General features: G+C 37.0%; 1 protein-coding gene across 1 annotated transcript in view; it reads left to right on the forward strand.

Annotated features, from left to right (window-relative positions):
* LOC131041802 (sorting nexin 2B) overlaps positions 1-11,338 on the forward strand; it is a 32,673-nt gene extending 21,335 nt beyond the window's left edge. The window contains exon 7 of the mRNA XM_057975016.2: positions 10,731-11,338. Coding sequence (XP_057830999.1) covers positions 10,731-10,838 — 108 coding nt within the window. The 3' untranslated portion in view covers positions 10,839-11,338. The remainder of the gene's footprint in view (positions 1-10,730) is intronic.
* The last annotated feature ends 240 nt before the right edge of the window (positions 11,339-11,578 follow it).

Below are 11,578 nucleotides of genomic sequence, written 5' to 3' on the forward strand. Positions count from 1 at the left end.
CTGATCCGACACCTGGTAAATTTCACTTATCCTGATGGTGTCAAGGGGCAATCTGGAATGCATTTTCTTCCAGACCTCAAGGTCATCCTCAACACCTGCCCAATAATCTTCTAAGTGAAATTTGTGTATGAATTTCATGCCATCAACCTTCCTGATTTGGCAGTAAGGATCAAACTGGGCCCTGGATGTATAAAATGGCAGGCAATAGAATGCCAACTCTGCTGCTGCTCTCTTAGCGGCCTCCAAACTTGGGCATATTTCCATGAAGTCATCGAGGACAACTGGTAATTCAATTGATTGCTTCTTCTTCTTCTTCTGTAATTGATCATAAGCTGTTAATTGTCTCATGAGCTCCAGCAATATGAGCCTGTCTGATGGATACCTCGACAACTTGTATGACTGGAATGAAAATCCTTGCGTCCTGATGTAGGTGAATTTAGGAAATTATAAGAATGTGGCTCCATACTTCTGGACCAAGGCACTTGCTTGCGGCGACATGCTTACGTGCAACTTCTTCTGCATAAGCCATGTCAAGTACATGGTGAAGGTGCCATTCGCCAACCTGTAAGAACTATCATTGTGAAGATGCAGCTGGGGATAACACTCATGCACTTTCAGCTGTGCTGGTCCGCAACCCATGATTCTGCTTGCTGGCAGACCATCAAATCCTCCCCTTCGTGCAAGCATATAGATTAGGTAGGAGCTCATTAAGAAGGACTGAGACTTTCTTTCTTTTAAGTTCTTCAGCTGTTCGTGCAAGTAATGACTAATCAATCTGGCCCAGCCAACTAGCCCATTTGCATTCATGATCTCGCCTATGTAGAAGAACATCCATGTTTCAAAGTTCACCGAATGTTTGAACACCCCATTACTTTGCTCAGCATCTTTATTAGGTCCACATACTCCTGCTTGAACTCAAAGATAGTGAGAGTCTTTGGCATCTTGGAGGCATGCATCCTAGGCTTCAACAACCACTGTTTATTAATCAAGTCAGCACACCTGGCAGGACCTGCTTCATATACTACCTTAGCTCCGCTACTGGTCCTGTATGTCATGGAATAGTGTGAAGGAATTCCGAAAGCCTCACCAATTGACTCCGGAGTTAATGTCGCCAACAACTTGCCATCTGACGTTGAAATTGTCTTCCGCTCCGGATTATAATGCTCTGCACACTCCAGAATCAAGTCTGGACATTGAATAGCAGGAGGAAAACCATCTGCCGTGACAATTCCGCTCTTGACAATTTTGACAGCTGTTGGTGATGGACTATGCCCTGCTGTCCTAAACATTTTGATCTTGAATGCAGCCAGATTGAATGTGCCCAAATTTGTATCGCTGATTTCCTCCCATCTGGAATTCATCTGGGAACGAGGAAGGAAACCTTTCATCTTTGCCTTGATCAATGCCTGCCTGGAGAGGGTAGCGGCCTTGCTTGATTCTGCCATCCTAAAAAGTACCTTGGAAATGATGAAAACAAAGACCAAGTATGACCTCTCTTCACTTCTCCCATTCTTCTTTTTTTGAATCCTGCACGTGAGAAATGAAATGCCTCTCCATGCTTATATAGAATCCTTCAAATCGTACTGCTAAGTTAGGAGGCATCAATTTAGCAATTGAATTTATGATGCGTCATACTTTCCCAATCACTATGCCATGCAAAAGAAACTTCCCTTGTGAGTGAGTTCGAATTTAGAAGTTTCATTTAATGCACTAAGTTATGCATCATACTTGGAAGATTCCCTTGGCCAGCTCATTAACTCCCACTCTTTCAAAATTGAAAGATTCTTTAAGATTCGCTTGATTTTCATTCTAACCTGTCGTCTTCTGCTTCTTAAGCAATTTTCACACTCTTTTCAACATCCCCTATTTTTTAGGGATCCGCCTAAAATTTAGGAGCCAGGTCCATTGGATAGAGAAATTCCTCACGATTCCGAATCTATAAAATTTTCCACATTTTGATAAGATCCAGTGTCTAAAAATAGAAAATTCAAAAATTTTTCCGAGGGGATTTTTACTTTTCATTCCTCCTTGACCCCTAGACTTTCATGCCTTAGACAAATTTTCAATTTTCTTGATTAAGCATGGAATTCACTGTCTTGGAATTTGATCATTTTCCACGCCTTAATCATTCAGGAGCACATCTTTGTGCATGGGTGTGGATTCCACTTGGGAAGGACAAATCACGCTTTATCTCATTTTCCATGACTACCTAGGCTTGGTGCCTTCATCATGTCTTAGGCACAATTTCACTGAAGGCAAGGAATTCACAAATTTTTTAGTTTTCCAAGCACCCCTCAATTTGGCGCTTTCCATTAGACTAGGGTGCTATTTCCATGTGCAGAGGAATTCAGACTTTGTTTGGAATCTTCCAGCACTTCCTTGTTTTGGCGCCTTCCTTTACTTCCAGGCGGTATTTTGACTTGGTCAAGGATTCACTAACTTATCTGCGCATTCCAAGAATCCTTCAATCTGGTGCCCTTCATAGTGTTTGGGCAAAATTTTGCCTTAGAGGAGGAATTCACAATTTCTTCTTCTTTCCATGACCATTCCATTTTGGCACCCTCCCAACTCCTAGGGCAGAATTCTTGCTTGTGGAGGAATTTCATTGAATGTTGAATCCTCCATGATCCTTATATTTTGGCACCCTCCTGAGTGTTTGGGCGGAATTTTGCCTTAGAGGAGGAATTTATGAGTTTTTGTGAATTCCAAGGCATATCAACTTTAGCGCCCAATTCCATTTCATGACGCTATTTCTTCACTTCCATGGATTCTTGCAATTTTCAATCTCTCCTTGCATGCTTCATTTTGGCGCCTGTCCTTGGCTTGGGGCGGATTTTTACTGTGAAGGAGGAATCCAACATTTCATGCTTCTTCCGGACATGGATGGATTTTGAGCCCCTTTCGGATCGGGCCACCATATAAGAACTTGGGGTGATTTCCCAGACCGAGACAAATTTTTCGAGCTTTCCATTTCAGGAATGGGCTTCCAGCACTTAACCATTTTCTGACTCTCCTTGTCTGCTTTCTGACTTTCCGGAATTAGAAGTAGTCGTGAATGCTTGATCTTTGTCACCTTGCCCGAATGGTCCTGTCAGAACACAAACTTTCCAAAAATAGAAACCTTTAAAATGTCAGCGTTAGATCCCTAGATAGGACACAGGAATGACTTACTATAAATAGAAACTTACTAAAAATAGAAATTACTAGAAATAGTAAGTTTGATTTTTGGCAAAATGACGACATTCCGGGACTCGATAAAATCCCTAAAAAATAGGAACTTTCTAAAAATAGAAAGTTGCTCCGTTTTGGCTCAAATTTTACTGGGAGGTTCCTTGAAGGGTCCTGATTCCAGTTGTATGTTTAGTTTCTTCAAAACCCTAACAAAAACCGCTAAAATCTAGGACTAAAAGCAAAAATCCTAAAATTAACAAAACAGGCCCTAGACTTCACCAAATTTGCTCTACCGAAAAGCAGACTTAATCAAATGACCCCCAAAGACTCACAAAACCGAGAGACTAACGAGACTGCCACCAAAACCCACAAAAAACCAAGACCAAACGACCAAAAGGGCCTAAAAGGTAGGGGGGTCCCTATTTGGGATGGGGTGATGTGTGATTAGGTCATAACAAGATCCTTAAAGAAAATTTTATTGTAATATGAAAATTCTCTCATTTGCTGGTGTGAATGATGTGAAGATTCCTCACAATTTGAAGTCCATGTATGACAGCCATAAGCTCCTTGGCATTATCGTGGCTTTTATAGTATTAAAAGTATTTGTAAGATGACTTGTATGTCTTGGACTCGTGTCAGAATCAATTCCCCTTCTAACTCTCCTAGATTGATTTTGATTATGCTGTCAAAGTCCCGATGTAGAGTCACTTGGCAGGGGTTTCTAACATCATGATATTGATTTATTACTGCTATGGAAATGTCTGACTCTGAACTAATCTGCTATGCATATACTAGAGGAATCTCCCTGGAATTCAATAAAAAAAATTTGACATAAGAAGTTTTTGCTTGTTATTGGTCAATGGTCTGTATGACATTAAGAGTCACATTCTACCAGCTTGGATTTCCTTTGGAATATTTGTCATTTCCATTCTAACCAGATATTCCATGTTGTGTAGAAGAGAAATTTTCCAAAGCAGTGAAAAGAGGATCAGCCTAAAATTTCTTAATTCATTGGTTTTTTATGCTCTATGGGTTTCCTTGTGCTTTGCCTAACTGAAACTACTATTTAATGTCTGGAAATCAATTTTGCACTGGAGGAAATGCATTATTCTTTTTGGGCTCTGGTAGTTCATTATATATTAGTTGGTTCCATCTGTTTCTTTTCCTAGAATTAAGCTTGTTTCAGGATTTTCCACAATTTCTTTTTTAGTTTTCAGCCATGCTGGGTAAAGAATAATCATTCATGTTTTCCCCCTTTTTGTTGTGGAATGCTGGAGCATTATATGCATGCAATAATATATCCTTGCTTTTAAGTGTGTTTACTATTACCTTTGTCATCCCACAAGATTTGTGTGCATGATTGATGAAATGAACTTGGCAGTCTTTAAAATCTGCTTGATTTAACTTCTCTCTTATTCAATACATCTTTAACTTGTTTTATAAGGTTGGAATTCCATCAATAGTTTGGCATTCCTCCTTGGCCTGTGATGGGATAAAACTCTATGTATGCATGAATTGTTTTCTGGCTTCTTTGGAGTTTTGCTGTATCTTTATCCAAGGTTTGTTCTTTTGGAGAAACTAGTTTTAATCTTTGTCCAATCAATGTAAATATGAAAGGACTTAAGTTAGCAAGCTAGTTAGATCTTTCAAACAATGAAGAGCAGATCAACATTAGCTCCATGTATCTTGAAGGAAGAATCTGGCCAACATTGATTTATCTGGTATGAGGATGCATAGATGCACATAATCAGTCATGCACTATAGCAAATCTCTTAAAATGGCCCGAAGATGCTTGAGGTTAAGGCCATTTCTTGCAGCTTAGTTGCCTGTGTGACACTATGAAGTAATCATTTTGGTGAACTATGCTATGGATTTAGGTTATCTTAAACTTAGTTTTTGGATTTTGTAACAAAAGTTCAAAAACATGGTCTGGGTGAACATTTGGCAGCTGATAATTTTAACTCAGACCTGCCAAATAAAGAAATTACATAAATACACAAATTAAGCTTAAATAGTGCATGATATGCATAGAGAATGGATTAAGAGAACATGTAAGTCTATTTTGATCATAATAGCATTATCAGAAATAGGATTGACTTGGCAAACCAAAAGTACAAATGGAATATAATTACTCAGGACTTAATTGGGAGACTAATAACTGCTTATAAATCATAAAATAGGTAAAAAAAAACTCTTTTTGGTATTTCTATCCCAATAATGGGAAATACTTTGATTTACCATCCAGTGCAGCCCAAAACAAATTTTATGTTTTTCTTTTTTAAATCAGAGAAGGGGTTTTGGGGTGAAAAACCCTAGGGAGATCAAGGGGCAGCACCTTAGGTGTGGTTTTCCTATCACAATAGACGACATGGGTGGAGCCCCTGCCACCAAACTCAATTAAGGCCCTCAAAGCTACAAAGACCCTGATGATGCATGCCATTTTTCATAATTTTATTACTTCATAGATCCTTTTAACAACTTGACAATCAATTCACACTGCTAAGAACCTAATTGCTGAAGATGAAAATGACAAAAAATAAGGAGGATAGCATGTTTTAATATACCTATGGCACGTTTTTTTTCAACAGTCTAGTCTGCAAAAAACTGTCTGAATCTGTGCTGTAAAGTCAGCAAGTTTTCTGAGAAACTTGTGAGAAACTCAAATATTTCTTGCACTGACTCAGCCACTTGGCGAGCTCCTTGTCAGGTAGAAAATCACATGGACCCAACAAGAACTCTCTGAGTTTGTAAACAATGTTTGCAACTACCACTGCAAACAAATCACACAGTTTTTTCCAGAATCTTTTCTCAGTCGCTAGCATGCATCATGAAAATCTCATGTTCATAACTACTAGGTTCATACATTTATCAAAATTGAAGTACTGGTACAAAAGTAATGACCCTTCATCAAGTGTTTTTTATCAACAAAATAAAAAAGGATCATATTTGTTTTAACTTTTTTGGTTAAATAAAAGGGGCTTCAAATGGGGTCCTCGCCCACAAAAGAAAACAGAGTAGAGATGTAACAAAATGCACAAAAGCCTGATGTTTTTGGGTTTTATGGTTATATCCTCTGAGAAAAGGTTTTTGAAGCCTGAGTACTTTTCCGTGGATTCTTCTTCTTCTGTCCCTATTGAGGTGGGATCCTCTTCTATTGAGGTGGAGAGGAGCTCTTTGGGAGAGGCAGAGTTCAGTTTTTTGGAGGCTCTTGTTGCTTGGTGCAGGATGATCTTGAGTTCCATGGTTAAACCCTTTGTAATAAGGTTATGAGAGCCTTGCCAAAACCATGTTTCAGGTTAAGGGAGCCTTGTAAAGCCCTTATCTTATGTATTGTTGAAATTTCTTGTCTGATGGCCTAGGCCTTGCAGGTGGCTTTGCCAGTTCTTTGCTGCCCTGCTGTTGTTTGGCTGTTGGCTGGCTGCTGTTTGTCTTTGTTTGTTTCTTCTTGCAGCGTTCTGCTTGTGGGTTCTGGATTCTTGCTAAGTCCAGAGGGTTTCGGGTCCCTTCAAAACTTCTTGTATGGGGTCTCGGGTCCCCTCAAAACCTGTTTTATCCCTAATAAAAAACAAGATGCACAAATGCGAGAATGAAACCTGCCACTGGGATAAAACCAGCATATAGGATCATATTAATTGTATGAGGGAAGTAAACTATAAATTCTATAGCTGCTGTTAATAGACTTAAAATCAGAGGTATGCCATGCTTGAAGATTTAAATAAGATATACCAAATTGGTAAACTATACATCAGAACTGATGCATCTGAACGTGAATACATCTGTGCATGAGTGGTTTCCATTTACTTTTGCAAAAAATGACAAGGCTATGTTTGTCATCAGGGGTTTTCACTATGAAAAATGCTAAAAAATTAAAACATGCTTATCTATACTTTATCCACAAGGATAATTGTTCAGATGGAAAACAGAACGTGAGAGATTGTTTTGTGTCTCTTGCTTGGTGTCACCTCATTGGATATGCAAAGACCACTGTAGTTGTATGGTGAAGTTGCACTTGTTTTGGTGCATGTTGTGACGTAGGAATTGATGTAAGCCTCTGTTTTGCGCTGTAGATCTGCTGCAATTTATATGTTGAGACTATGATCAGGGATGCAGGCTTTCATGGACATATGCAACATACAAAGCCCGCTGCAAGTTTATGATTAAGATTCAGTTGTTTAAAGTTTTGGTTCAAGTTGTTGAAGTAGGGACTGATGCTAGCCTCTGTATATCAGTGTAGCTCTCCTGCAAGTTTTTCCCTGTGACAGTGGTCAGGCATAGAGGCTCTTTTCTCATGTGGATATTCCCATCCAGTATCTGTGTCAGTGCTGATGCAAGAGGTTGATATACTAACTGTGCCTAATGCTGATGATGAAAACCCTTAATCTGGTTTGGGCACTGAATTCGAGTTTTAAGATCCTTGAAATATTTAATAAATTCATACAAACATACATTTACCCCAAGAAGGAATAGCTTTCACTGAACTCAGAGAATAATCTTATCTATATGATTGGAAAAACTGAAAAAGTGCTACCAATGCAAAAAAAGAATCATAAATAGGTTGAAGAAGATATTTCTTAAAATGAACAAATCAACCCAGAAAAGATTTCTTGCAAAAAGTTCTCTCGAAAGAGAGCAAATGATCTATCCTTGATAGAAGCAATTGCCAAGACCATAAGAAGGATATATCAAGAGGACTGGTGCAAGTTCCTTATCAACTCAAGAACAAATTATTCTATTAAAAATCCATACACAGAGATTTGAAGCTATATAAATGTCTCACATTAATTTTTTTAAAAATTGAACTGCCTCTGACAAAAGGAAATGTCAAAGTTATAATGAAGACTTTTCTCTCCATTTGCTCGTGTAAGCAGCATCAAACCTTGTTGAGAGGGTTTTGTATAATTGATGCAGAGTTGTTAGATACCCAAGGAGGGCTAGAAATATTTTTGATGAGTCGGCTGTTAATTTATTATTTATATACAAACAAAATTCAATGTTTCTTTGACTTAAGTAATGTTGTCATCTGGCATATGTGTTGGGAACATCATGCGAGAAGAAAACTCTTAACAAAACTAGCTCTTTTTTATGATAATCATGATCTGTCACTATGTTCAGGGGGTTCAACTTCACGACTTCTTGAATGGGCAAAATTTTACAAAACAGGAAACTATTGTGATTAGTAGTGGCAGAGAAGTTGATGATAGATATCAAATAGTAATTGAATGGACAAGTAGAGGGTTGAGGTAGGATTGAGATGCATTTATAATTTATATGGTTATTGTTAATGAGGTCACATAGTATGAGACAGGATCCTCTGCCCACTCTTTTGGATTTTCACTTTTCATAACTGCATTTCTTTGTTGGATTTTGCAACATTATAAGTACAAAATTTTCACCATATTTATAAATTGAATTCAAAATAGGATAATGGCTATCTAACGTAGAACACTATGGATATTTTTGGCCTGTTGTCATTTTCCTTGACACTAGCAACATTGAATCTCAAATAAGGGTCATATATGTAACTTACAGTAAACATCAATTTAGGTTTGCGGGAAAGTGAGATATAAAAGAGATCTGCTAAATAATTTTAATAGCATAGTTAAGAGATGTCATATAATTTTAGTCAAGGCAAAGCCTAGACTCATTATGGAACATATTTTTCAGCTGTTATTGATGACCTTGTCCATGCTTTGCTAAGTTTAAAATATTCTACAGACTAAATTGTATTAATTATCAAGATTTTCAAATTTTCAATGCCTCAACGAGTGTGTTTGTTTGACTGGGATATATGTTCGTGAATTGATGGGATTATGTTTGGAACTTTGGAAAGCCAAAATATTCCTTGAATGGGTCTGCTTGGAAGTGAAATTTAAACAAATTTCTATCGAAGTAAACCATCGTAGTAGCTATATATGATATGGTACCTAGATTATTATGTAGAACAGTAGAAGACATGCAAGGGAATTCTTTGACAATTTGTGAGATAGTCTTCTGCCAAATTGATCTCTTCAAGATGTATGCTTCTCTGCATTTAAACTGTGCTATCGATTTATAAGTTCCAATTTGATTGGACAAAAATTGAGATAAATTTCTAAAATTTAAGCTATTATGCACCAAAATGGTCATATTTGAACTTAACAGAGTGCCTAAATATTTCTGGGATATAAAGTACCGGTAAAAAGTTGGTTGATGTTCATATCAATTGATTGTAATGCTCGCTATTATTATGATTTCACACTTTTTGCTGCACTAAACCATGCACCACCACTGAGGTTAGTACATAGAGATTTCACTACATATCGCCTCACATACAGACCATAATCTCACCTCAGAGAACCCCATAATGAAGACTTCTCAATTCCCCTACTGCATGTGCAAATCTGGGATAGTACTACAAGGAGTGGCACTCCAAAAGTTCTCGGTGTCACATCTGTAGGCGATGATCAAGGTCTTTGCATCTTCTACCGTGTTACCAATTTATAAGTTCCAATTTGATTGGACAAAAACTGAGATAAATTCAAATAATTTAAGCTATTATGCACCAAAATGATCATATATTTGAACTTACAGAGAATCTAAATATTTCTGGGATAGGTCACCTTGGAAGTGAAATCTAGACAAATTAATATGGAGTAAACCCTGCCATTAGCCATATATGATACTGGTATCTGGTGAATTCTCTAAATGATTTGCAGGGTAATTCTTTGACAAGTTGTGAGACATAGTCTTCCACCAAAATTTTCTTCAAAATGTATGGATCTTCATTATTTTAACTGCACTAATTTGCATATTCCAAGTTAATAGGACAATACTTGAGATAAATGTAAAGTTGTAAACAAAAGAATATGGAGTAAACCATGCCATCAACCATATATGATAGCAGTGCCTCGCATACTGTAAATGATTGCAGGGTGATTCTTTGACAAGTCACAACTTATGGTCTTCCACCAATTTGGTCTTCAAGTTGTATAGACCTTTATTTTATCGTTACAAATTTATGGATTTCAAGTTGATAGGACAAAACTTGAGATAAATGTAAATAAATTAATCTAGTATGCACCAAAATGAACAAACAATCATTTGCACCCTATAAGGCTATGTGGCCTTAAATTTTCCAAATGGTTTTCTATTAGAAATGCGTAAGAGATACATTAATGCTTCAATTTCCGTCACTATCTTGCTAATTGAAAGCAGTAATATGTTGAACTTGTGCAAGTTATCAACTTATGTTGGATAAAACTCTACGCAAATATTGTAGTGCCTGCTCAAAGAAACTTTATTCACCGTAAAATACAGATGATATTTGATATATAATTATGAAGAGAGTTACTGTTAACGCTAGTTGTAAGCTCAAATTTTGTTATCAATTGTCAAATTTCATCAGAACACCAATGCCAGTTACTTCTCAAAAAATTGGCATTGCAGATGATGCTGATTTTACTATCATCCATTTCTGGATATGTGACATATGTTTACAGTCTTATAGTTAACGATTTAATGATTTTAGGGTTTGTATTATCTGCTGTCATTTAGGAAGGAATTCATATGTTGATTTGCAGGTAGGATACGCAGAGAAAATTGCCAGTGTCTGGGAAAAGGTTGCACAAGAAACTAGTGGCTATGCATGTAGATCTGAAGATTCTCTGCCCTTCGGCACTTCTATCTAGGGTTTCAGTAAATTGCTGTAAGTATAATTTATAACTCTTTGAAGAAGTTTCAATCATTCAAATGTGTGAAGAGCGCAACAGAAGTTTCAGGAAAGATGAATGTATGTTCATTTAACTGTGAACCTTGAAGATCATTTTTTTTCAATCCCGAGTTCCTTTGCAACTTATGGCACACAATGCAGTAAGTCGTGAATGTGTAACATTATAAAATATAATAAAATGAAAGGATGATTGAAGGCATTTGTCCTGTAGATTTATGCACTACAGGACATGCTTAAAAATGGCATTAAATTCATGGAAGCCATATGTCATGGAGGTGTCAATTTTTGTTGTTCCACTTCATATAGAGTTTGTGATGGAATCTCTTGTAATGCAAGACAACTCAGTCTTTTCGATAGCCATCTATATTTTTGAGAATATAGATTTGGTTTCATGTTGTAAACTCTATATAGAGATTTTACAAGTCTAAGAAAAAATGTATTGCATATTTTCCTTTCTAATTTATTAGTGCTTATTATTCTTTAACAGAAGACATTTGCCCCAAAACAGTACTCAACTACTTAGGTACTAAGATTTCACCTCTTGTTACTCACTTCTGTGTTTCCCATTTATTCTGTTATATATTTCCATGGATGATCCCTCTAGAAGTTGCTTCAGATTTGTGGGGTCTAAACTGTTGCAATTTTACTATTTTTTCAAGTGCGTATGTTCTCTTCTATGAATATTAGGCTTTCTTTTTC

This window comes from Cryptomeria japonica, chromosome 7 (assembly GCF_030272615.1).
Source record: "Cryptomeria japonica chromosome 7, Sugi_1.0, whole genome shotgun sequence".
Classification (NCBI taxonomy): domain Eukaryota; kingdom Viridiplantae; phylum Streptophyta; class Pinopsida; order Cupressales; family Cupressaceae; genus Cryptomeria; species Cryptomeria japonica.